The sequence below is a fragment of the Symphalangus syndactylus genome, chromosome 13 (genome assembly GCF_028878055.3).
Source record: "Symphalangus syndactylus isolate Jambi chromosome 13, NHGRI_mSymSyn1-v2.1_pri, whole genome shotgun sequence".
Classification (NCBI taxonomy): Eukaryota; Metazoa; Chordata; class Mammalia; order Primates; family Hylobatidae; genus Symphalangus; species Symphalangus syndactylus.
In genome coordinates this window covers 57,406,960-57,433,161 of record NC_072435.2, presented here as the reverse complement: position 1 = coordinate 57,433,161, position 26,202 = coordinate 57,406,960, and the positions used below count along the sequence as shown (strand labels likewise).

Genomic DNA, 26,202 nt, shown 5'->3' with positions numbered 1-26,202 from the left:
TGCCTGAAAGAGGGCATGTGTTCAATAACAATTGTTTGAGTAGATAAAGTTGCTACCTAGATGTAGCAGGCAGAATAATGCCACCAAATATGTCCACATCCTAAACCTGGGATCTGTGAGTATCTTAGGTTATGTGGCAAAGGGGATTAAGATTGCCAATGGAATTAAGGTGAATTAGTAGACCTTAAAATAGGGAGATTATCTGCGGGGTGGAGGGTGGGCAAGGAATCACTAGAGTCCAGACAAACAAGGGTGAGGGGATCTAAAGATGTTACACTGCTGGTTTTGGGGATGAAGGAAGGGTCCACAAGCTACGGAATGCAGGTGGCCTCTAGAAGCTGGAAAGGACAAGGAAAGATTCCCCCCTAGAGCTCCAGAAAGGAGCGCAGCTCTGTTGACACCTTGATTTTAGCCCAGTGTGACCCATGTCAGACTTCTGACATCTAGAACTGTAAGATGAAAATGTATCATCTTAAAATCAGTGTTGGGCTAGGCATGGTGGCTCACACCTATTATCCCAGCACTTTGGGAGGCCAAGGTGGGAGGATCGCTTGAGTCCAGCAGTTCAAGACCAGCCTGGGCAACATAGGGAGACCTGTCTCTACAAAAAGAAAAAGAAAAAGAAATAGTATTTTTCTAAGCCACATTTGTGGTAACTTGTCATAGCCACAAGAGGAAACCAATATATTAATCTCTGTTTTTAATCCAGGAGCACAGGCTCTGGAGCCAGTTGAGGCTGCTTTTTGGCTCTTCCTTAGGGAGAGAGCTTGCACCTTCTTTTTCTGTGTAAATGAAACGATTAAATATTGTTTCTTCCTGGGGGAGGTGGGAAATGGGTGGTGTTAGTTGTCAGGGTTTGGAGAGCTGGTGATTCATGGGACACTCATGACTCAGAGCCTGGCCTCCAGTAACCAGGCTGATTGTAGACACTCAGTAGATATTTGTGGAAGGATAAATGTATTTCATCAACTGATGTTCCATAATCGATTTCATCTCTCCTGTTTTTAGGACACTAAGGGGCCCCCTTCCTTTCTTTGCCTATTGTAAATACAATTTGAGAATCTGTGCATACAGGGGTGCTTTTGTTTTTGTTTTGAAATTAGTCTTCTGGCTGGGTGCAGTGGTTCACACCTGTAATCTCAGCACTTTGGGAAGCCAAGGAGGCTGGATCACTTGAGCTCAGGAGTTCAAGACCAGCCTGGCCAACATGGTGAAACCCTATCTGTACTAAAAACACAAAAATTCCTGCTCACTTCAGCAGCACTTATACTAAAAACACAAAAATTAGCTAGGCGTGGTGGCGGGCCCTGTAATCCCAGTTACTTGGGAGACTGAGGCAGGAGAATCACTTGAACCTCGGAGGCGGAGGTTGCAGTGAGCTGAGATCACACCAATGCACTCCAGCCTGGGTGGCAGAGCAAGACTCCATCTCAAAAATAAATAAATAAATAAATAAATAAAATAATTAGTCTTCTATTTCTTCAAAGCAAGAGCCTCGCCAGGCTGTAAGGCTGGTGCTCTCCACACATGTAACGTGTACGGTAATCAGCTGCCTTCTGTGCAGGGCTGCTCACTCACCCGGCAGCTGGGCACTGCTCGGCACAGGAGCCCCCTACATGGCTAGCCAGGCTGGGGCTGGAAGGTGGGAGTGGAGAGGAGGCAAACTAGAGGCCGTGTGGGAAGGTGCTTTGATGAATTCCCTTCCTGGGCTGGGCTTCTACACGGGTTCCTCCACCTGGGCATGGGAACTGGGGGAGGCTAAAGGGAGGGGAAAGGAGAAGTGCCAGTGGTGGTGCCGGAAGCCTCTTCCTGATGCAAGAGAAGCCTTGAGGCCAGTTCAGCAGCTCAGAGCGGTGCTGGCCAGGGCGAGAGCATCCAAACCTCTCTCCCTCCTGATGCGCGTCCAGGATCTGCAGTCCGGAGGCTGCACACCACAACCTATGCAGGGCAGTGGGGGTTTCCCCAGACGTCTGGGGAGGTGGGAGAGCCTGGGCCTTGAGAGGGCAGGGAACTGAGGAAGCGAGAATGCAGCTGCAGCCTTCTGCAGCCCGCTCTCCAGGTGGCACCCAAGCCCACCTCTGTGCGCCTGGGAGTTTGGTGCCCCTAAAACCCTCAAGGTTGCAGCTCAGAGAGGATTGAGAAGCAAAGCCAGCAGGAGAACAAAGCATGCTTTGCCGGAAAGGGAGGCACCTTCCACGAAGGCCTCCGGGGCCTGGGGAAGTGACTCACTGGGCCCGGGGATGGACCCACCCATGGGGGCTCCGCGGGCCCACAATAGACCCACAGGATAGGAAAGGGACTGTCAGCCTCCGGCCTCCGGCCGGCGCCTCCCAGCCCACCCCCGTGGGGTCTGGTCTGCGTCCAGCCCGGGGCCCTTGGGGATAGGCCCTGTTCTCCTTAGGCTCTGCCAGTCGGGGCCGCCACCGCCGCTGCTGCCACCTGGGGCTGTAGGCGCGGCCCCTTCCGCCAGCCCTCCCTCCCCTTGGCCCTGCAGGGACCCGGGCTCCCCAGTTCTCGGCAGAACCACACTACTTCTCTGCCAGAGCGAGGCCATCGGTGTCACCCGAAGGTGGCGTCAGGCTCTGTCCCGAGGCTCCCCGGAGGCCTGTGATGGGGACTTGGAGAGAGCCCTCGCTGCGCGCACCGGCTTCCCGGGCAGTTGCACAACCTCCTCCAATTATGCTCCGTGCAGTGTGTGGCAACAGGGCGAGAATTCCAGTACCTTGTACCTACTCGTACCAATCTGCCTTCCCGCTGTTTGGCTGCAGGGCCAGGCGTGGCTCTGTGGGCCCGGGGAAATGGGGGTGTGTCCGCGTCCAGGAGGGCGTGGCCCGCGTCAGCCCCCGGAGCAGCAGCCCTGCCCTGCCGGTGCAATCGGCTCACCCCAAACCGCAGCTTCCTCGGGGGCCCCGAACCGGGTCCAGGACACAGAAAAGGAAGCTCTGGTGACATCCTAGACACGGGCTTCGAGCAGCAGGCCCGGCCCAGCTACGGCTGGTGGCGCCGTCCAGCCAGGGATGCGCGGCCTGGGTTCTCGCGCGGGCAGGGCGGGCGTCCTCCCGGGCCCCAGAGTAGCTTGGGCGTCCCTGCCCCTCCCAGGCTCTGCTTTTTAAGACTTTGGCCTGGTTTGTGATTTCTGTGTTAAGAAGGATCCTAGGAGGGGGCCCTGATGACCTAGCTCTTATTCCACCGCCATGACTCCGGGTCCAGGAACAGCATTGTCCTCTGGGGCCTGGGCGCTGTCGGTACTGGCTGTTCTGTGTAACGGAAATAAAGACAAAACCCCAAATGCAGCTGACCCCTAACCCCTCTCCTTTGTGTGTCCCCGGGAGTGTGCCTGCCTCTTTCTCTGGGTCTCTCATTAGAATTTCACAGAAGCTTCCTTTGCTATGGAGAGGCTAGTCTTGAGGTCTGAGAGGTGGTTCTCTCTACATGCAAATCAATGCATTTGGGATAATCCATGTTCAGTGTCATGACAAAGTGGAAAACTGCAATGTGGTCTGTCTTCCTAATAAATTTACACAGCCTCAAGTACACAACTGAAAGTAAACAATTCCTGGCCAGGCGCAATGGCTCACACCTGTAATCCCAGCACTTTGGGAGGCCAACGTGGGAGAATCACTTGAGGCCAGGAGTTCAAGACCAGCCTGGCTAACATGGCAAAACCCCACCTCTACTAAAAATACAGTAATTAGCCGGGCGTGGTTCTGCACACCTGTAATCCCAGCTACTCAGGAGACTGAGGCACAAGAATCGCTTGAACCCAGGAGGTAGAGGTTGCAGTAAGCCAAGATTGCACCACTGCACTCCAGCCTGGGCAATGGAGTGAGACCCTGTCTCACAAAAAAAAAAAAAAAAAGGAGAAGAAAAAAAGTAAACAATTCCTGTGCATAAACAAATGTCTGCTCCAAGCCTCATGAGCTATCTTGCCCTCCCAAGCACCTGCAGTGCTTGGCACATGCTGGCCACCAATGAACGGTGCTCTTGGGTGGTTGGGAAGATAAGGATCTTTGCAGGGAAGCAGGGATCCTTTGATAATCAATGTCCAAAGTCTCAACAGATACATCAGCGCCCCTTTCCAAATCATGACTTTTCCTCAAAAAGCAAAACTCTACTCAACATATCCTTCCACTGGGGGTGGAGATAAAAACACAGAAGGTTCTCTTTCCCTGTGGGTAAACAGCTACCAACAGGCAGTCATGCCTGGATGCACAACCTCAGGGGTGGGTCCCTCCCCAGGAACGAGCCCCCAACTCTGCCTGCAGCTCCTAGGTCTGTAGAGCTCACCATGGGCCCTGCAGGGGTCTGCTTGTCCAGCTTTGCGGCTTGCAGGAAAAGAGCTCCTGAACCAGATCCAGGGATTAGCGTGGGATGCAGCAGGGTAGGCTTCTCTGGGGCTGGGGTTTCCCTTCCAATGAAAGCTCACCTGGGCTTACAGAGGCCATGGCTGTGAGAACTCGCTGGTTGTGAGATCCAGAAAGAGCACGGACACGCTCTTCTTTTCTGACCTTCAACCTTCCCTGGGGTTGTGTTCCACTTGGGTCACCTTAGAAAACTCTGGTGCTTCTAAGAGAACATCAGCGCTAGTCTTGGTGCTGGCAGGAAGCTGTCCTTAGCTGTCACCAACACTTTTTTCTTTCTCTTGGTCCACAAAGCATTACCTTACCTCATCGGTCCTCCAGAGAACATCGGGGCTGCCTAGAATGTGGTGACAGGAGTGAACTCTTAATGGAAAGGGGTTCTGGAGGGAATGTTTCTGTGCTTCTCTGCTCTAGTTGGTGAATTTAGCAGTTTAACCTAAATACAGTTGTTCCTGGACAGACCTTCCTCCAAGCAGGTGCCCTAGACCATCTTTTGTCTCGGGCTTTATGTTGGACATTAGAGCTTTATCTTTGTGATGCCTTTGTAGGTTTCTCTGGATACTGACAAGAAACTTCATTTGATCTAATGAGAAACCTCTCACTAATAAAGGCAGGAGCTGCTTTTGACACATATGCATTAACATCATCTTTCTATTCTTATCATTTTTTTTTTCTGTTTTTTGAGAAGGAGTCTCACTCTGTCACCCAGGCTGGAGTGCAGTGGTGAGACCTCGGCTCACTGCAACCTCTGCCTCCCAGGTTCAAGCGATTCTCCTGCCTCAGGCTCCCGAGTAGCTGGATCTACAGGCACGCGCCACCATGCCTGGCTAATTTTTGTGTTTTTAGTAGAGACAGGGTTTCACCATGTTGGCCAGGCTGGTCTCGAACTCCTGACCTAAAATGATCCACCCACCTCAGCCTCCCAAAGTGCTGGGATTACAGGTGTGTGCCACTGCACCTGACCCTATTCTTACCATTCACTCTAAGCATATCCATTTGTAGAAAATTTTAAAATTTGTGGCAGTTAACGATGTGGGCTTTTACCCTATACAGTGACCCAGACTCTTCAGTGCAGGTAACTCCACATCAAATCTCCCATCAGAGATAAGACGGCTGCCAGCCCCTGATCTCCAGGTGAGGGCAAGCCCTCTCTCTACAAGGAAACTCCTCCTTTGGGCGGGGTTGAGCAAAGAGAGCCACCCACATTCTCGTCACACATGTGACAAGACCAGTATTACTTGGCTGACTTGAGCCTTGTGGCTAAACACATTGCCTACCCCCCTTGAGATGGCCATCAAACTGTGACATCCTACTTCCTACAACAGGTACATCAGCCCAGATGTCAGACTCCATCCAGGCCAGCGGCTGCCTTCTCTGGCCATCAGTTGTCCCTCTGTCTAGACCTCCCTATTGTTTTGAACTGAGGCAGATTTCCTGCCTCCAACTGAATATCCCCTGGCAGTTTCCCATTTTTGTATTTTCCACCTTGTCATCTACTTAGGAGAAACTGAGTATCTTCCAGGGCCAGTGCAGCCATTTTCCTGTCTCTGGAGAATCAGGAGGGAAGGCAGGGCTTGATGGGATGCAGCCATCTTGGCAGACAGCATTCCCCCAAGAATGTGGGTTGGCCTCCAGGGAGGGCAAGTGGGCAGGCTCTGCTAGGCTTAGTCAAGTTAAATATTATCTTGGTCAGTGGCTCAATGGATATAGTTTCCCCATTTCTCACATCTGTGCTTCCCTTTTTTCTTTAGATGGAGTCTCGCTCTGTCCCCAGGCTGGAGTGCAGTGGTGCGATCTCAGCTCACTGCGACCTCTGTCTCCCGGGTTCAAGCGATTCTCGTGCCCCAGCCTCCCGAGTAGCTGGGACTACAGGCACATGACACCACGCCCGGCTAATTTTTTTTTTTTTTGTATTTTTAGTAGAGACAGGGTTTCACCATGTTAGCCAGGCTGGTCTTGAACTCATGACCTCAGGGGATCCACCCGCCTCGGCCCCAAACTGCTGGCATTACAGGTGTGAGCCACCACACCCAGCTGTGCTTTCTCTTTTTAATTTTATTTATTTTGAGACAGGGGCTTGCTCTGTTGCCTAGGCTGGAGTGCAGTGGTGTGAACATGGTTCACTGCAGCCTCAACCTCCTGAACTCAAGTGATCCTCCCACCTCAGCCTCCTGAGTAGCTGGGACTATAGGCACACGCCACCATGCGTGGCTTATTTTTAAATTCTTTTGTAGAGATGGGGTCTCACCAAATTGCCCAGGCTTGTTTTGAACTCCCGTGCTCGAGCAATCCTCCCGCCTCAGCCTCCCAAAGTGTTGGGATTACAGGCATGAGTCACTGTGACCCGCCCACTTTCCTTCTTTTAAATGTTAGTGGTTTGGTTCACAGATATATACATATGCAATACCAACATAGTGCAACATGCTCATCACAGCCTGAACACTTGAGTCCAGGCTTGGGGGTCTGGAGAGGTAAAGGGAGGGCATGCCTGAACCACTGTCCCCCCTAGATCTGCCAACAGCATGTGCACTGAAAGCCTAGAGACAACACTGCTGCTCTCTGGTGGGTCTTCAAATCAGGAAGCTTTGGGATTTGGGATTTGGGATGTTAAGGTCCTACTCAGTAGCCACACCAGGTCCCAAGTGTGGGGAGTGGTGGTTCCTGAGGACCCATGCTGGAGTACCTGACTGTGGCTGCTTCTGTGAATTACAAACCAAGGGCTAGAGCTGTAATTTATAAAATATCCTTTATTTGTTCTAAGGAACAGTCAAGCAGTAGCTTTAAAAAAAAAAAAAAAGACACATTTTTTGAAAGATATTATTAGTGTTGTGACCTGGCATCGGGCCCCCTGTGAGCGGGACAGTGGCTGAGGCCGCCTGCTGTGGCTTTGCGAGTTCTCTGCACTCGCTGGCAGGGGTTTGGTGGGAAACTGGGAAGCTTTAGCATGGTTCTGTCCAGTTGCTTATAATCAAGAATAATGAGTTTTGAGGTTTACAAAGAGCAGAAGTAACATTTATACTGCTGGCATTTGACAAAAGATTGCTTATAATATACTCATTCCAGGAAGTGTAAAAATGCTTTAAAGGAATGATAATTTGTACTTACTGTTTATGGGGACTAGATATATTAGAATTATAGCATCATTATGGGAACACAGCATTTCCCTATAAATTCAGAAATTCTCTGGTTGATGTAAAATCATACTTCCTGGTTTTACTTAATTAGTAAGAAATAAATAGAGTAACATTTAGTCAGGTAGAGTTACTCCTTTTTCCCCTTCTTTATTAATAAATTTTATTTTTAGCACAATGCTTTACCCAAAAAGAGAGTTTGAGAATGTTCGAGAATCTCTACCACTCGGTAACCATGCTGGCTGTTATATCAGAAAAATCCATAAACACACACAGCAGTGAGCTGTTTTCACAAGACTTCCTTGCTAATAAACACAACACTTTCTCCTCCACTCAGATGGGAGCCTCAGATGCCAAAACGCAGATGTGCCAACTATAGGCTCGTTGCTAAGCAGAGAAACCTATCAAGTTTGTCCAGCAAATTCGATTGTACAGTGGGATGGCGTCTGCTCTGCAGCCTTGGACAGGGAGCGGCTGGTCTGTGCTGCCGTCCCCTGAGGCAGGTCGAAGCTGGTGGCCCTTAAGGGGCAGGTAAAATGGTTCTCATGGGTTAGAACATAAGGGCTTTGAGAAAAAATGTAAAAGGTCTCATTGAAATTGGAGGCCTATGTGAATCTGTTTACATAGACGCATACTGAGATCTCGTTCTGTGCTTAGGTGAACTGCAGGTCTCACGCTGGCTGCGTGACTTGGTCCCCCCTGGCTGCCTGAGCCACTGCCTGCCACCTTCTCATACCATTACGTGGGGGTCTAAAGAGGACATCATCCCCAACCAAATAACAGTGAGACAGAAAATCCCAAACATTTGAGACAGGGTTCAAAAGCACCCAGACGCCTTCTGTCTCTTTCCCAGTTCCCATCTGGCTAGGGGCTGTGAATCAGAATTCAGAATCTGTGCTGCCCTGAGGGGACAGGCACCCAAATGCAATAAATAACACCAAGCTCAGGACCCAGCCACTGACCTTCCCCCACCACCCCTGCGGGTTATTCCTCGATGTGAACTGAAGGATCCAAGGGAGGAATCCGTTCCGCCCCCAAACCTCCCTGCACAACTTCGAATGCGGGAGTCTGGCTGCTGCTTCTGCACAGGACAGAGCCTCCAGTCTTTTGCTTGAGAGCATCATTTATGGCATGGACTGGGAACGCAATGTGTTCACACAAACGCACAATTGTACATCAGCATCTTTACAATATTAAAGGAGCCATATACAAGTCTACAGCCATTGTACACAGGATGGTGGTGGCTGGGGAGCCCCGCCCACCAGTCCTCTGCAGTTTCTCCACCGGAGAACACTTGGGGAGCTGTCACAGGGCCAGGGGGGTCCATCTTTGGGCCTGTCGTGGGGGAGGCAGCAGGTCTGCAAGGACTCCTCAGGGCCAGTCCTCACTGGAATCGGGGGTCAAGAGCGCCAGGTCTGCCTGTGTCTGGGTCTCATCGGCAGGCTAGTGTAACAACTTTAATTAAAACTCTGTGCATATTCACATGAGAAAACTGGAGCTGGGGATGGCTCCCTGAGCTGGGCACCTAGAAGACGCTGCTGACAGATGGGCCCCTTCATGGTGGGGCCCATTCCTGAGGTAAGGTGCAGCCCTGAGGCTGGTCCGAACGGGAGGAGACTTCTCCAGCAGCCCAGGTGCCAGTCCACACAGACAGGACCGGAAGCCCCCAGGCAGCAGGAGGTCAGGTGACCCGCGGAGCATAGCCTGAGCCCCCAACGGCAGCAAAGGTGAAGGTCTCAGGTGGTTACAGAGTCACTCAGCCCTCAGGCCCCCACCACTCTCCTCCCAGCAGCCCTGCAGCACACATCCCTGCATCAGTCCCGAGAGCCCCAGCCCTGCAGGCATCTGGGCCTGAATGCCAGGCAGCTGGTCCACCCTGCAGCCATGCTGCACGTCCGACTGAGAACTGAGCACCAGATAAAGAAGCGTTGGTCCTTGTCGGCCTCTGTGACTTTTGCAGTTAGGGTTGCATCCATTTTAAATACTGTAGAAAAATAAGCCATCTCGGACGCTAGGAGACCCGCCAGAGTCTGCCCGGCGTGGAGAGGGATAAACAGCTCCTCTGAAGTAGCTGCAGACGGCTCTTCTGACCCCGCCCCAACAGGCCCTGGGGCCTCAGAGGATGCTGTGCCAGGCTGGGAAGCTGAGGGGCTGGGAGAGCTGGCAGCCGAGTTCCCACCGCTGCAGCTTTGGGTCACATCAACAGTCCTTCTGCAGGCATGCCTCCAGCATCCTACCTTCTGTTGCCATGACACCTGGGGCCCTGGTGCTCGCTGGGCCAGCTTTGGACCCTCCAGCCTCACCCTCAGTCTCATGCCCATGGCCAAGTATACACAGGCAGAACTCCCCAGCACTGTTTCCAGGTCCCTGGGGGGGGCCAGGTGGGCAATGAAGCAGGGCCTAGTCCAGGGGTTCCTGCTTGATTCGAATAGCGGTGGGGGTGGGCTGCGGCCGCCGCTCCTCCCGGCAAAGCACATACTCGCTGAACTGGGAGGAGTCCACGCCACCCCCACAGGATGCAGCCACGCTGAAACCCCTCTGGAACAGCCGCTCCAGGACCTGCCCAGGAAGAAACAGAGGTCATCAAGGCCAAGCTGCAAGAGGACACCTGGCTTGGCCTGGCAGGCAGGTGGGTGCCTGCTGGGGCAGCCAGCCAGAGCACCTTCTCCTGTGATGATCTCAGTCTCGCTCACCGACAAAGGTCCCTACAGAACCACGTGCTGGGTTCCACTACCAGAGGGACGGAAGTTGCCAGGCCCAGTGACCCCTCAGGTTACCAAACCCAGTTGGACGACCCCACCCAGGCCACCATCCTGCTGCCCTCAGGGCCTTGATTCCGGGAGGCAAAAAGAACCTTTGGGTCCCTTCTTTATTCTGTAGGGTGTAACCTGTGCCCTCTCTCCAGACGCATGGCCCCAAGCGTCCTCCCTGAGTCCTGCCCCAATAATGAAGAGTTCCCTGTCCTTCAGCCTCTAGGCATCCACCGGCTTCCCTGAGCTGTGCATTCCAGGTGGTTTGAAGCCTGGGGGTGCATCAGCTCGTGGGAGCTCTGGAGGGAGAAAAAGAAGTCCTCTCAATATCTGAGTCTCTGCAGGCGTCCACAACTATGTGGGTTTGTGCCTCTGTGAGGGTGAGGTCTGATGACTGCGTGTAACACTCGTCTCCTGCAACTAGCAAGTTCTGACCGACAGGCTGTGGAATGTGTGCACAGGGGGCCCTCTTCCCTGCAAAGCCCATTTCACCCTAACCCAGAAATGTGCCAAGCTCTTGGGTCTGCAAAGAGCTGTTGGAAAATAGGCCCTCACTCCATCTGAGCTGTCCAATTCTTGGACCCATCCAGGAAGAGCCAGTCCAGGGATTCTCTTGGCAGCTGGTAGGTGCCTGCGACTCCCAGGTCAGCAGGGAGAGGGAAGGGGCTCCAGGTCACCTTTCCACTCAGCCTCTGTCCTGCCTCGCCTGTTGCCTGGGTTTAATTCGAATCCAAAGTCAGACTCTGGGTGTCATATGAAGCACGCTTTGTTGAAAATACTCTGGGCCATTTTTATAGAACATCCTTTTGGGAAAAAAAAAAAAGTACAGATCGATTTTTTTAAGTCCATCCCCCAGGCGCCATCATTTAATTATGAGAGGGACATAAATTATGCATCGACACATTGTTGCCTTTTTTGTAGGATGGCACGGAGGGCTTCACCATTTCAGGGATCGCGCCTCCCTCCAGCTCACTCTGACCCTGGAGGGCTCCGCGGACGCCGGGGGTGCGGCGGGGAGGGGGCAGCGCGCAGCCCTCACCTGTACCGAGTTGAGCCTGCAGTAGCCGTTGAGCGGGAAGCGTATGACATGCGTGGGGTCCTGGTTCCAGCCGGCGTTGACGGAGTTGCACATGACGTCTCCCGTCTCGGGGAAGACCTCCTCGATGAGGGCTTTCTCGCCGCTGAGTGCGATCCGCTCGCCCAAGTCGGGTGTGACGCGCACCACCAGGCAGTCACAGGCCCGGCTGCGGCGCCGCTGCTCCTGCTCCTGCTGCCAGCGCTCCAGCTCGCGCACCATGGGCTGGAGCTGATAGTAGCGCGCCTCCTCGTACAGCAGGCTGAAGTCCTGGGGAAAGGTGCACAGGGTGTTGATGTAGGTGTCGGGGTAGGGGCGGTGGGGGAAGGGGGAGGGGGAGGCGGCCTGCAGGTTCCAACCAATTCTGCAGGAACTGCGACTCCCAGGGCATTGTGTGGACTGGGCCGGTTGCACCCATTGTACAGATGGGGCAACTGAGTGTTTGCAAGTACAAAGAACCTAGCTTTGTCCCAAGGGCAGCCGCTGATGTGCACCTGTGCCAGCCCCCCTGAGCCCTTCCATCTGGCCCCAGACACTGGGCAGTGAAGCCTCCCCATGGAAAGACCCGGAAGCTCCACTAAAGGACGAGGCTGTGCCTATGCCTGGGGACCTGCTGCTGCCTTAGAATCCCACTGAGAGAAGAGATCATGCTGGGCACAGGGAGCTGGCCTGTGCCCATCCTGGAGGGGCTCACAGCCTACCCAGAAGCAAAAAAAGTTCTTCTCCAGCCAGGCCTCTGGGTCAGATTTTCAGCTTCATCATCAACCTGCCCTGAGACCTCTAAACCTCTATACCTCACTAACTGGGAGTCTCAGTTCCTTTTTTTTTTTTGAGATGGACTCTCTCTGTCACCCAGGCTGGAGTGCAGTGGCTCAATTTTGGCTCACAGCAAACTCCACAATTCTCGTGCCTCAGCCTCCCAAGTAGCTGGGACTACAGGTGCCTGCCACCACACCCGGCTAACTTTTATATTTTTAGTAGAGATGGGGTTTTGCCATGTTGGCCAGGCTGGTCTTGAACTCCTGCCCTCATGTAATCCACCTGCCTCGGCCTCCCAAGGCGTGAGCCACTGCGCCCGGCCTCAGTTCCCTTATGTATAAAACGGACATAAACAACCAGCTCAGAGAATGAAAGTGAGGATCAAAGGATGCTAGATGTGCCAAGTGCCTGGCCCAGCCCCTGCCCAAACAGGCAGAGTGTGACAAAGTGTCCAGGGAGGGGAAGCCCGCCCCCTGCCAGGCAGCCCCCTTCTGGGCTGAGCAGGCTTGCACAGACTGTCCCTCAGGAGCTGATACTGGCCCCATGCCCTGGGCCACATATGCACACCATACACGCTCACACATACCCACCCCACTGGGAGTGGCCAAGGTCCCATAGGTCCCACGACTCACACCTGAGGAAGAGGCAAGGAAGCCCAGCCCCCTGACCTACAGACCCTAAGTCCCTTCCACCTGCTGGTCCTGGCTTTTGGAACCACCTGGAGGGAGGCCTAGATTCTGACCCTGACCTCTGGGCCTGTCATTGGTCAGTGGCCCATCCTGCCTCTCCTGCCCCATGCAAGGGCTCCTCAGGGCTCTATCCTGGGCCTCTGTTCTCTCCACTCTCACTTGCTCCTGAGATTTTATTTTTTTTTAGACAGGGTCTCATTCTGTAGCTCAGACTGAAGTGCAGTGATGTGATCATAGCTCACTGCAGCCTTAAACTCCCAGGCTCAAGGGATCCTCCTGACACAGCCTCCCGAGCAGCTGAGACTACAGGCATGAGCCATCATGCCAGGATAATAATAACAATAATAATTATTTGTAGACACAGGGTCCAGGCTGGTCTGGAATTCCTGGGATCAAATGATCCTCCTGCCTTGGCCTCCCAAAGCACTGGGATTACAGGTGTGAGCTACCTCTCCTGGCCACTCTCCTGAGATTTTAAATGACAACTGCATGCCAGACAACCCTATCTTTTGTCATAGCCCAGAATTTCTCCATCTGATGCGCCACCAGCTCTCCCGTGCAGGGGCAGAAACCCCACTCCCACAGCCTGGTCCACCCCGGGCCTCGACTTACCAACTCAGAATTCAAGCCACAAGCCCTGGGGCACCTGCAAGAGGCCCTTTACACTACCATAACCATGTGCTTTTGCAGCTTGCTTGCTTGCTTATTTATTTACTTACTTACTTACGAAATCTCACTCTGTTGCCCAGGCTGGAGTGCAGTGGTGCGACCTCAGCTCACTGCAACCTCCGCCTCCTGGGTTCAAGCAATTCTCCTGTCTCAGTCTCCCGAGTAGCTGGGACTACAGGTGCACACCACCACGCCTGGCTCATTTTTGTATTTTTAGTAGAGACGGGGTTTCCATATTGGTCAGGCTGGTCTCGAACTCCTGACCTCAGGTGATCCACCTACCTTGGCCTCCCAAAGCGCTAGGATTACAAGCGTGAGCCACCGTGCCCGGCCTTTTTTAATTAAAAAAAAAAAAAATTGTATAGACAGGGTCTCGCTATGTTGCCCAGGCTGGTCTTGAACTCCAGGCCTCAAAGGATCCTCCCCACTTGGCCTCCCAAAGTGCTGAGATGACCAAGTGAGCCACTGTGCCTGTATTAAACAAAAGTCTGATGTGCCACCTTGCTCCATCTTCTCTGTCTCCATCCTGGTCCACCCAAAGCCTCCACCCAGCCTCCCTTGGCCTGGGGAAGGGGCCTCATCCATAACTGCCTCACTGCACCCACCCCCACCCCTCCCTGCCTCCTTCCCCACACAACAGCCAGAGAGATCTTCCCAATTTGCAGATCTGACTGCCCTTCCCCTGCACACACCCCTTCCACTGCATTCAGAGTTAAATGCCAGGCACTGGGCCACCCGCCAAGGTCCTGACATCAAAGAGCACCCTCCTTTCTTGACCCTCCCCTCCCAGTCCATAAGGCTCCAGGCTTGACACCTTCTTTCCAGTTCTGGAATGCATCAAGCCGTCTGCTGCCCCCACCTCCTGCACCAAGGCCCTCACACCTGTTTGGCCCCATTCTGCCTTCACCACCCAGATGAACATCGTTTGTTTCAAGCCCACCCAGCCCAGGTCACATGGAATTCAAGTTCAGTATTTGTCTGCGGAGTGTAAGTGTTGTGGGGCAGGTCCTAGTGTGTGTGTTTCACTGTTTTCAGCCTGAATTCAGTGGCTGGCACCCAGTAACTGAGTTGGATGAAAGACAAGGCCCCAGGGCTACTGGTCCTCTGGATAGAGGAAGGAATGAAGGAAGGAAGGACAGACATTTGCTAGTATTAATACATGCCAGTGTACCCCAGGCCTGAGTTTCCTTCTTCCCAGAGTCCCTGACATGTGGGAGGGGCTCAGCACTGAGGCATGACCCAGGGAACCAGGTCACCTGCCCTGACGGGCTCACCCTGAGACCTGGGGGTTAACCTTTTGTTTAAAGGGTATCTGTTCGGTCATCAGGGCTTTTCTCCCTGCAAATTGCCCAACACAGAACAGATTTTTTTTTTTTTTTTTTTTTTTTTTTTTTTTTGAGAGAGAGAGTCTTGCTCTGTCATACAGGCTGGAGTGCAGTGATGTGATCTCGGCTCACTGCAACCTCCGCCTCCACCTCCCGGGTTCAAGAGATTCTCCTGCCTCAGCTTCCCAAGTGGCTGGTATTACATGGGCCCGCCACCATGCCTGGCTAATTTTTTCATTTTTTTTTATTCTTTACTTTTCGAAGTCTAATTACAGCCGTCCTTTTCTTTCTCTCTTTTTTTTTGAGGCGGAGTCTTGCTCTGTCACCCAGGCTAGAGTGCAGTGGCGCAATCTCGGCCCACTGTAACTTCTGCCTCCTGGGTTCAAGTGATTCTCCTGTCTCAGCCTCCCGAGTAGCTGGGATTACAGGCCTGCCACCACGCCTGGCTAATTTTTCTATTTTTAGCAGAGATGGTGTTTCACCATCTTGGCCAGGCTGGTCTCAAACTCCTGACCTCGTGATCCACCCGCCTCAGCCTCCCAAAGTGCTGGGATTACAGGTGTGAGCCACCACGCCCGGCCTAATTTTTGTATTTTTAGTAGAGATGGAGTTTCAACAAGTTGGCCAAGTTGGTCTCGAACTCCTGACCTCAAGTGATCCACCCACCTTGGCCTCCCAAAGTGCTGGGATGACAGGCATGAGCCACTGCACCCAACTGATGGAACAGATTTATGAACCTCTAACTACTATAACGCTGGCAGGCGCCCATCCTTAAACACGACAAACGTTCAGCTGGGGTACGTTCCGCAGCTTAATTGTTGTTATATACCCTGATAAATAAGCTAAAAACATGAGAAAACAAAATTAGTTTGGAAAAACTGATTTAGCCCTCGGCTTCATCGTTTAACTTTTTATGGTTACCATGACAACCAGGGGTCCATTTATTAAGTCACAGCGTCCCCCGTGTAATGCCATCACACAGGCAGCGCAGGGGGGCCGCCAGCCACAGACTTACCTTAAAGTCATCTGGGAGCAGCAGCTTGGACGTCCGCAGGAAGCTCAGGACATAGCGGAAAATCTCCCCATCCCGGTCAATGAAATAATGTTGCTTCAAACTGTCCAGGACGATGGGTTCAGTGCCATTGAAGAGGCGGCTTATTCTGGGAGAGACAGGTGAGGTGGGATGTCTGAAGGATGGGGACAAGTCTGCCTGTCTTCCCACAACCAGCCCCCACTCCTTAGGGCCCACATGGCTGGAAGGGCGAGGGACGTGACATGGGTGACTCTGGAACTGTTCCAGGCCTGACATCTGCACACACCTGGGGCAGCCAGGCTACAGTTAACAGGACACACCACACATCCTGCCTACACCCACAAGTCACAGCCAGAGAGGGACACACCCAGCTGTACACACCAGCCTGCCAACACATGTTATGTTACAGGCCTGGAAAGCTATAGCAAGACACAGGCACCTTACCCCCTACACACAAACCAGCTGGTCCCAGGCCTGGTGCACACACTCTTGCCAGACAGACCTACCCAGAAAATGCACATGAACCATCCAACACGCTGGCCAACAGCCACACACCCAGTAAACCAGCCAGGACATACATCCTCCCCACCCAACCCATGTAAACGAGTGTGAGACACAACAGGCCTGTGCAACAGGCACAGGGTCACATGGTCCCTTCCTTCCCAACACACACTATCACGCAGACCCAGACACATCCAGGAAAGAACACACACCTGTCAACACCAGGCACCCAGAGACATGACGGCACAAATCCCCTACTGCCGCTCACTCAGGGAGCCCACGGGGAGAAACAGAGGCAGACATGAGGGATGGCAAGTGTGCCACAGTACACACATGCAACAGGGCACTTGCACACATGCCACAACACAGGCATACACACATGCCAGTGTGTACGCACACAGAAACCACGCACACACATGCGCCACAGTGCATACATATGTGCACACATGCCAGAGCGTATGCACACCACACCTAGTGGTGGCGGATGGGGATTGGAGAGAAGGCAGGTGCCGGTACCCTGTCCTCTGAAGGGCAGTGGTTCTAACAAACGCAAGACCAGGAGAAGGGTCTCGGGGAGCCCCGATGCCTGTCCCTGTCCACTCCGGGGAGGAGCAGCCAGGCCTCAGAGCCAGGGCTGATACCACCTCCCCAGTGCCCAGGGCGGCCGGCTCTGGTTTGGCAACTGCCCTGGCAGACCCCAGGTCGAGCTATGGATAACTAGGAACCCTAAAGAGGGGTGGGAGTAGCTAAGAGCTTGGCTTGTGAACAGGAGGGAGGCTGGCATCATTTCCCCAAAGGCAGCGCCACCACATCCTTCAGCAGGCAGGGCCACACTCCTGCCCAGCTGGACCCTGCCAAGGTGGCAACTTCTCTGCACAGCTGGGAGAACAGTAGCTCCAACTTGGGACCTAGGCTTCCCAGCCCGGCCTGCACACAAGCTGGAGCCTAAGCCCCTCACTCTCTGCCTGCACCAGCAGGGACTCCTGCAGGGATGCCCCCTGTTCCAACAGCAGCCCACTCCTCTGTCCACTCCAAGTCAGCCGCCTCCAGGGCCCTGCCCCATTGCCACTTGCACCCAGGACACACTAGCTGGGCAGGAGCTGAGGGGGTCAGAGCCCCCAAGTCTGCCCTCAGGGCCTCCCGTCCACACCATCCTATGCTCTGATGGCCCAGCACACTCAATGCATCAGCCATGATGGTCTGCCTGGGTATGGAGTCTCTGGGAACATGGTGCAGGTTTCTGTCCTAGCAGGGTAGAATAAAGGGCACAGTTTAGCTGGGCACTGTGGCTCACACCTGTAATCCCAGCACTTTGGGAAGCTAAGGTGGAGGATTGCTTGAGGCCAGGGGTTTGAGACCAGTCTGGGCAACACAGCAAGACCCCATTTCTACAAAAAATTTAAAAATTAGCTGGGTATGGTGGTATGCACTTGTAGTCCACTTGGGAGGCTGAGGTGGGAGGATCACTGGAGTCCATGAGTTTGAGGTTGCAATGAGCAGAGATCACACCATGTACTCCAGCCTGGTCAAGAAAGACAAATGCTGTTGCTTAAAAGAAAGAAAGAAAAGGGCAAGGCTGCTCGTGGATGGGCATGGGGAGGTCAGAGTCTGCTGTGAGCCCGAGTCTGTGGAACCAGAGCTGCAGCCACCCAAATACAACTCATCTCAGAGCTCCAAAGGCCGATGAGCCCTGTCAACCCCCTAGGCCTGGTGACAATGGCACTGCAGGTCACAGCCCCTGCTGGAAAGGCTGTGGGTTCCACAGCTGGCTCCAGTTACAAAGGCCCTAAGACCTGGTCTAGCAGAGCGTGGACATCCAGATGTCACAGTGAGGGCCACCCAGCATTCCTGGAGACAGATGGGTCTGGCCCAGGCTGCCAGATACCATGGGCAGCGGTTGGCAGGTGGCTGAGGTCCACGTGTGGCACCGGTGGGAAGAGCCACATCCAAGGTGAGTCAGCAGCTCCAAACCCTTGGCCTCCCTGGGAACTCTCCCCACCCTTCCCAGCAGAGCTCCAAAGTCCACGTAAGCAGGCAGCATTCTAGGCTTGGCTGAGTTCCCAACCCTTCTGACGTCAGGTCTGGCTGAGGCTCTAGCTGGTCCTGTTGGTCTAGAAGACTCCTGATGCACCCACATTCCAGGGCTGGATGAGTTCTAGGTTGTCTCATTGGTCCAAGCTTAGAAGGTTTTCCATCTGCCTTATTTCAGGACAGGCTGATTCTAGATCTTTCCATGGTTCAGTATCGGCTCCTGGATCAAGCGGCAGCTGTATGGCCTCCCCAGGACAGAGGCCTTTCATGCCCTTGGCGTCTGAGGCTGCCAAGGACATGAGCAGGTTGAGGAAAGGTGAGGATAATCACCACGGAGGAGCCCCCAGCCATTCTCAGCCCTGCAGGTATGAGTTCCCAGTTCTGTCAGGGGCTCCACGTTCCCTGTGGAAAACGGCCCAGGCCACCCTCTGAGAGAGGCTGCAGGGTTTGAGGGGCCAGCTTCCGAAGTCCTCCATGGAAATAGGTGGCCAGTTCATGCTGCAGCAGCTGGGACCCTCAGGGGCAGAAAAGATGCCTCCAACCACCCGAGCTGTGTGCACAAGGGGGAGCATCAGGATGGCCTTCGTCTTCTTGCTTATTTCCTTTTTTTTTTTTTAAGCTCTGGCTCCAATTTCCTGGCTGATTCAGGCACCAGGTTTTAAGAGTTCTGGAGCTCCTGGACATCTTCATTTGATGCTTCCCATAGTCAGGATGGATGTCACAGTGTGGTTATGATGGTGGCAGCTAACGGGGGTCAAGCAGGCAGGACACCAGCAAGGTGGCCGGCCCAGGGAGTCCACTCCCAGCCCCGGCTGCGCTCGGCTGTCTCGGGTGAATACCAGTGACTGCTCCTAGGCAGACCAGAGGAGGCACCCAGCAAGAGGCTCTCCAGCACCCAGGCCACCCCAACTGCCGAGATCCAGAAGCCCAGGCAGAGTTCCCAGGGGAGCTGAGGGTGGAGGTCCCAGCTTTTACAATGCTGCCTAGGGCAGGTCATCATCACCATCCAGAAACCCCTTGAGGACCTTAGCACTCTTAGTCCTCCATCTCTAGGTGTCTCATAGATCAGTGACACTAGGTGAGATTGATTTTTTCCAGAAATGGTGGAAAACAGTGCTTATATTATAATAATCCACTACAAGAAGGACAAGAGAGATCTGAGGGGCTCTTGCCAGCACAGCTGCCTGACCCACTTCTCAGGCCCCCCTGGCCTCCCGACCCGATTGTCCTATAGGTCACGCCATCCCTGGCCTCTAGTCCAAAGCTTCAGGCCTGCAGAGCGCCCCCACAGCAGCCAGAGGCCATCCAGGCAGAACAACAGATTCACCTTGAGCCCCAGGCCTGGGGAAAAACGAACATAGACTGCCACCCCTTGGGCACACCAGGAGGGTCCCAAGTGCCAGATTACAGGGCCACAGGGGCCCTAGCTCCCCATGAGAGCACATCCCACACCACAGAACAGAGCAATGGGTGAGCAGCACAGTGGGGCTGGGAGGGGGGGAGATGGCCCTCTGCCCTCCTGCTCCCAGGCAGCAGCCAAGAGCTCAGAATGAGAAGCCTCTCCCACCTGCCTCCCCCAAGGCCTGGGCTGTGATTACTTCAGACAGGCAACTCTCGGATTTCGGGAAACACTCTTCAGAGAGGGTTGTGGGCAAAGGTTTTATGAATTTCACTCGCAAACGTCGTCAACCGATTAAGGGATGATCTATCTCAAACAACTCGGAAATGCCGCAAAATGGAAATTAAATAAGCAGAATCGATCTCCCATCCTAGACAGGGCTCTGTGAGTGAGCACACAGGCCCACACTGCTGACCTGGCCCCATGGCTCTTGTCCCCACCCCACAAGCCCCAAGGCCCCAGGGCCCCAGGCTGAGTCTCTGTCCACCTGGGGTACTGGAACACCAGTCACCATCTGTACCCTAGACTCTCCGAATTTGGGACTAGACACTGTACCCATTTCCAGTTTTTCCTCCTCAAGGGACCACGCCTGCCCCTGCACAGGCTCCCCTGCAGCCCCAACAGGCTGGGAAAGCCACCTCCACGCACTACCATCCTCCCTGCTGTGAGGAACCACACCGGTGACAATGCAGCCTGCCGTGTATGCTCCCCAGAGATGATCCCTCAGTATCTGGGGGATTAATTAACTCCTCCTGTTATTTTAAATGCATAACACAGGGGTGATGCCCGAAGCCTTGGCCCTCCCATGCTCAGCCTTCAGCAGCCCCAGGGGAGCGATGGCTGCCTCTGTGCCAGGAGCAAACATCCTCGGCTGAGCAAGCTGCTCAGAGACCCACCCCACTCGGGTCAGCCCTGCTGCCGTGCCAACGGGCAAAGCAGGTCCCTCACCCAGGAGAGAAACACCCTGCAGGGAAGAGCAGGAGAGTTGGCAGCACCCAGCACCCCGCACCTCTCGCAGGCCCAAGGGCCTGGGCAGCCTGTAAGTTCAGCAGCATGGAGGGTGCCTGTGAGCCCCCAACCAGGGTCCTGGCCAGAGACCCTTTATCCACTGATGAGGTATGTGGTTCATTCCTAGCTAGTCACTGCAACACCAGCTCCCTTGGAGCCGGCTGCTAGCCTCTAGGGCCCAGCAGTGGCCACCGAAAATGACAAAGATGGCATACTGCAGCTCACCGCAGCTCCTCCTCCCTCCCCTTGTGAATTTCCCAGGGGTGGAATAGTAAATAGAATTAAATACCCACCCCCATACCCCCAAGACTTACCTACTCAGGATCACTCACAAATGACCCCCTGCAGAGGCCAGGCCTAAGTCTCGCTCCAGAGGAACCTTGAAGGTACGTGAGACTCCCCAGCCCGCTGCACCTGAGACTTGAAGGTACGTGAGACTCCCCTGCCCGCAGCCAGCAGGCTCAGGCGGAGCTGGCTCTGAATAAGTCTTAGTCCCCTGCAGGTGGGTCAGGAGCTCCACCTTGCACCAATGCCATCAAGTCAGGGTCACAAGCCTCTATGCATAGCAGCTTTCAACAGGCAGACTTGGACTCCCCAACCCTAGCTCCCTCAGGCTGTGTCAGCTTGTGCACCCTGGAGACCCTGGTGGGTGGAGTGACAGGGGGGAGAGACCCCACCCCCCAGGCAGCAGATTACAGATGCTGCCCTGACCCACACATGACTGATGTTTCAAGGAGCTTACTCTTACCTGGAGTCAGGGTACTTGGTGAGCGTCGCCAGGCTGCTGGTGTACATGTGGCCACCCACATCGATGTGCACAGGTGCATTGGACTTGGTGAGCTGGGCTGGCAGGGGGATGCCCTGGGCAGCCAGGGGAGACACAGGCGACCGGGTGAGAGACAGCCGGGACATGTTTCCTCCCTCCTAGAGATGGAAACAAAGCGGAACACAAGAGTTTCTCCACAACACGGCCATGCACTCCCTTTTATTGAGAGTGTGATCACAGATCTAATCAGATCACTTCTGCCGGTGCCTGATCACATATTCAGCTGACAAATTATGGCCACCACTGTAATTAAGTGTATTTGCATCATTTTCTTCAAAGTACCAGAGGGAAAAAGAAAGATGCTTATTAGCAATAAGAAACCAAGAAAAAAAATTTTTCAAGGTGTCAGCCTCCAGGGGCATAAAACAAACTGCAAAATTCTAATTAAAGGTCGTGGGCTTATGTGTTAGATGTGAAATATCCCCTGACAAACGAATCACCAATTTGTGAATTGGGATTCAGGGGTTTTTTGCAAGTTTGTCTCAGTAACGAGACACCTCTAAATTAGTGACTTCCTCAGCACCTAAGGCGTTGAGTTTTATACATGTAGTAAATTTCCTATCAAATTAAGAGCGTTTTTGTTTCAAAAATACATAATCCTACAGCCAGTCAACAGCCACCTTGAGTGTCATGGCCCCAAGGAAGGGCGGCCAGTGAACAGGTGCTGGGGAAGAAAGGAAAGAGGGAACCCCCGGCAGGGACCCAGCCCACCCTGCAGGCTCACCGCGGTGCCGGTGCTGCCGTGTGTGTGAAGTGAGGACCCGCTCGGCCGCTCCTTGCGGTGAGGCATCTAGGCTTCCATCCCTGCCCAGAGTATCTGCGGGAGGCATCGACAAAACCAGAGAAGGCTTATTCCTCATAGTCATCTACCATGGGGTCAAAGACATTTAGAATCATCCTTTCTGCATGCTCTCTGAGACCCTGCGAGGTCCATGCAGCCCTCCCTGATTGACTCCACCGCCACTATCTCTCTGTCTCCATACCCCAAAGCAGGCCTCCAGGCTGTAGCAGATGACACACACACACATGCACACACACACAGTCACACTCACACATGTGTTTTCTGGGCAGCTCCATGTCTGCTAATTCGGCTAATGACAGCACTGAAACATATGCTCACCATTACTGCCCCAAAATGTTTCAGAACAAATCAGATTTTCCTGGTACTTTCGTTTCAAGCCATGTCACCAAGCGTGTCTCCTCTTGCAACAGCCTTGTGGACCAAGGCTCAGAAAGCACCCCTCACCCTCCATGGGCCAGGGAACCTAGGACCTCTCTTAATACCATCCCCATGGTGATAAGATACAGCTTGCATCTGGCCAGACACAGGGAAGCCTTTCAGCAGAAGTCCAGGCACACGGATGAGGGCAAGCCACTTGGGAAGCCACCTCTTCTCTGTGGCTCCCAATAGCAGAGAAAACCTGTCTTTGTTTGCCTAGCCTGCACCTCACAGTTTCTCCCCAGACTCCCAGAGTGTTGTTGTCTATGCCTAATGCATTCCAGACCCCTCAGGATCACATACCCCTGAGGCATCAGGAGATGGCCAGGAGGAAGCAGAGAGCAAGCAGATCAGCCAATGGACCCTTTCTACTGCTCCTCCCCAGAGGCACTCAGTAACTCTCCTCTGTGCCGTAGCCACCTGAAATAAGATTGTCCCTCCGTCCCTGGAAGCCACACCCGGGGCACTTTGCAGGCCCTATGCAGGAGGGGCAGGATTCTGCAGCCCTGTTCACTGATTTACAGCTGTCTCAAAAGGGAGGAAGGAGGAGATTTGCACGTGAATAGTCACCTCCCTTCACACATCCACAGACACTGGCTTCCTACCCTGGACGTCTACCACCTACCACCTACCCTGGACGTCTCTCGAAGGTTTAACCTTTAAAAGAGCAACCACTTGAAATTCTTGGGACCCATGGGATTGCTTTTTCCCATTAAAACTCTGGGATCAAAATCTGTGCCTTGAAATTCAATATCCAATTTTAATCCAATGAGGATCAAATCCTGCAAATGTAAGCAAGGTTGCTCTCCTTGAGTGCCCTGGCAAGTTTCCTGACATAAAACTGGGGTGGGAGGTTGCAATGGGCAGATAGTGATGTTTAATATATACCCTCACTGGGGCCTGTAGACTCAGAATCCACTGCTTTTGGCATTCCTGAGTTCCAGAAGTTTAAAAAAACAAAACCAGGTCACTTAGCTCAAGGAGTTCTGAGAACCAAAACAGACCTCAGGAATGGATTATCCTGCCCTAGGAGGCTCCGCTGGGGGAGGAGTCAGAAGCGAAGACGCGCTGAGGATAAACTGAACAGGAAGGAATTCTGGCTGAAATTCTATCAAAGCGGACTGCAAGATGTTTTCCCCAACACCAGGACACTATTCCAAAGTGACATGAACACCAAGCCTCCATCACAGAAGCCGCTCCACCCTGTTCTTAGCCCCTTTTCCCTCCCAAGCACAACCTGATGCTCATGGCAAACCAGAAACTTACCGCTGGAAGCCCCAGGCTTTACGCCTTGCCGTGAATCTCCAAGGTTTCCCCCAACAAGCGCATCCGTGCAGGACCACGACCCTCTGTCCGAGACCACTGCTTAAGTCAGAAGCACAAAAGTGGGTGCAGTGAGAGATACAAGTTCATTCCACCAGCACCAGCATCAAATCCACCACCCAGCCCCAGTGCGCCCTGGCCCGCCTGTTGCAGGGGACTCAGCGATAGCGGTCGGGAGGGCCCACAGGTTTCCAAACTGGCCCAGTAGTGACTCGCTTCTCCAGCTGCGGCGGGAGACCCGGGTCCCCGCCCGCCCGCCGCCGAGCCCCGCCCGCCCGAGCAGAGAGAAGTGAGCAGAATGCCACGCTCATTTACACACAAAATGATTTTGTGTCCCATTGCGCTCGCAGTTGTTCGGCTCTCTGGGGGTGATTAAACTGGCTGAGCTGCGGCAGCTTGAGACGATTTCACTAAATCGCTTCTTCGTGAAGTCGCTTCTTTGCTAAGCTGTTATTTTAACCATAAAAGGTAAACAGAAGGCGCCTCTCGAGCTCCCTTCGGCTCTGCACTCAGGGCGCTGGCCCGGGGCGAAAGTCCCGGGGGCCTGCACAATTGTCCCAGGGGTGGCCCCGGAGAGGCAGGCGGGCCACCTGGTGCGCGCCAGCCTCCCCCCTCACCCCGCCTCCGCCGCGGATCCAGCCGGCTGGTGTGAACTTAGGGGGACGGGAGACGGCTGGGCCAAGGCTGGAGGCGCCGCGGGGCGGGGTGGCCACGGCACCCGAAGCGCCGGGCTGGGCCGGGAGGGGTTGCGGCGGAGGCGGGGCGGGGACAAAGTTAAATCAAGAGGCAGACACTTGGAGACCACAGATGGGAAGCTCGCCTAATTAAGGACGTAAAAGCGCTTTTGTTCTCAAAGTTTATTGTTGCCGGGATTAAAAAAAATTAATTGAAACTAATGCTGTTATTCACTCGTGCAGTTAAATTCCTTCATGCACATTTGAGATACGGAGCGAAAACTTGAAGCTTATCTTTCTGCAGTCGAGGGTGGGGGTCGCCGGGAAGACAGAAAGGCGCTGCAGCGGCGGGGTCCGCCCCCGGCTGTGTTTGCGAGTGTGTGCCCGGTGCGCGCGTCCAGGTCAGGGGGTGCGGGCGGGCAGCGGGGAACCGGATCTGCAGGCGGCGATCCCGTCTCATTGCGGCCCCTCTCCCAGCCCCAAACCCTGCGCGCCCGGGACCACCACCAGCGCGACAGCCCCTCCTGCCAGGTTTCGGACTCGTGGGGTGGGCGTCAGAGGACCCACATCTGTCCCGCTGGAGACTTTCTTTCTCTGATTTTGGGCGCCAAGCCGGGCCTTGTGCACCCCGAAGCCCCAGTTGCGTGAGCCCGTTTCTGACCCCGGAAACTCGCCGGCTCTGCAGGGCGCTTGGCCCAGAACAGGGGCCAGAGTGCGGGGACCTGCGCGCGCGCGCGCACACACACACACACACACACACACACACACACCGCGCGGCAGGAAGCTCCGAGCCCGCTCGCGTGGGGAGGGTCCACCCGCGGCCAAGACCAGCCCACGTGGGCAACCCCACTCTCGCACCAGGCCTTTGTGCTGGGCGCCCCCGCGCCGCCAGCCCCCGCCGCCCAGCAGAGGGACAAAGCGGCCGCCCCCGCCCAGGTCCGGACCCTGGCCGGGCGACTTTCTCGGTATCGCAGCCACTTCGGGGCAGGGGTGCGCGGCTCTGAGCAGCGGCCGCCCGCGCTCGGCTTACCTCGGAGCCGGAGCGGCAGATCGGGCTCGGGCGCAGCCCCCGCCCCCCGCAGCCGCCGGTCTCGGGCGCCGGGCGCAGCTTCGCCGCCTATGCTCGCTGTGCGGGTCGCTCCGGTCTCGTCCTGGAGTTACTTTCTCTCTCGCCCCCAACCCTCCCCCCACCCACCCCTCCCGCCCCGGCCCCCGCTTCGCGCGGCCCCTCGCGGCGCGGCGCGCCGGGGCCTCCCCTCCCCACCCTCCCCTCGCCTCCTCCCCTCTTCGCGGCCGCCGCCTCCGCCGCCGCCGCCTCCGCTTCGCGCCGCTCTCCGGCTGCCCTCCCGCCGCTCCCACCTCCTCTCCTCCCTCCTCTCTCTCCGGCGGCCTCCCTCGATTGCTGGAGAGAAAACCAGCCCCCCACTCC

The 26,202-nt window shown here is 54.7% G+C and overlaps 1 protein-coding gene across 7 annotated transcripts; it reads right to left on the bottom strand.

Annotated features, from left to right (window-relative positions):
* Window positions 1-7,088: 7,088 nt before the first annotated feature.
* On the bottom strand, window positions 7,089-25,971 carry KCTD15 (potassium channel tetramerization domain containing 15). 7 transcript variants are annotated; one of them, XM_063614110.1, is made up of 9 exons: window positions 25,804-25,971; window positions 24,419-24,546; window positions 24,043-24,138; window positions 22,282-22,374; window positions 21,480-21,655; window positions 15,775-15,919; window positions 13,717-13,905; window positions 11,282-11,587; window positions 7,089-10,051 (listed from the first exon to the last, which is right to left on the bottom strand). In XM_063614110.1, the coding sequence occupies exons 4-9, from the start codon at window positions 22,345-22,347 to the stop codon at window positions 9,893-9,895; spliced, it is 1,041 nt and encodes a 346-aa protein (XP_063470180.1). In that variant the 5' UTR covers window positions 22,348-22,374; window positions 24,043-24,138; window positions 24,419-24,546; window positions 25,804-25,971; the 3' UTR covers window positions 7,089-9,892. The 7 variants fall into 7 exon arrangements, with proteins under 7 accessions (XP_063470180.1, XP_063470178.1, XP_063470181.1 ...); XM_063614108.1 differs by lacking the exon at window positions 24,419-24,546 and having other exon boundaries at window positions 24,043-24,141; XM_063614111.1 differs by lacking the exon at window positions 24,419-24,546.
* Between the last annotated feature and the right edge of the window lie 231 nt (window positions 25,972-26,202).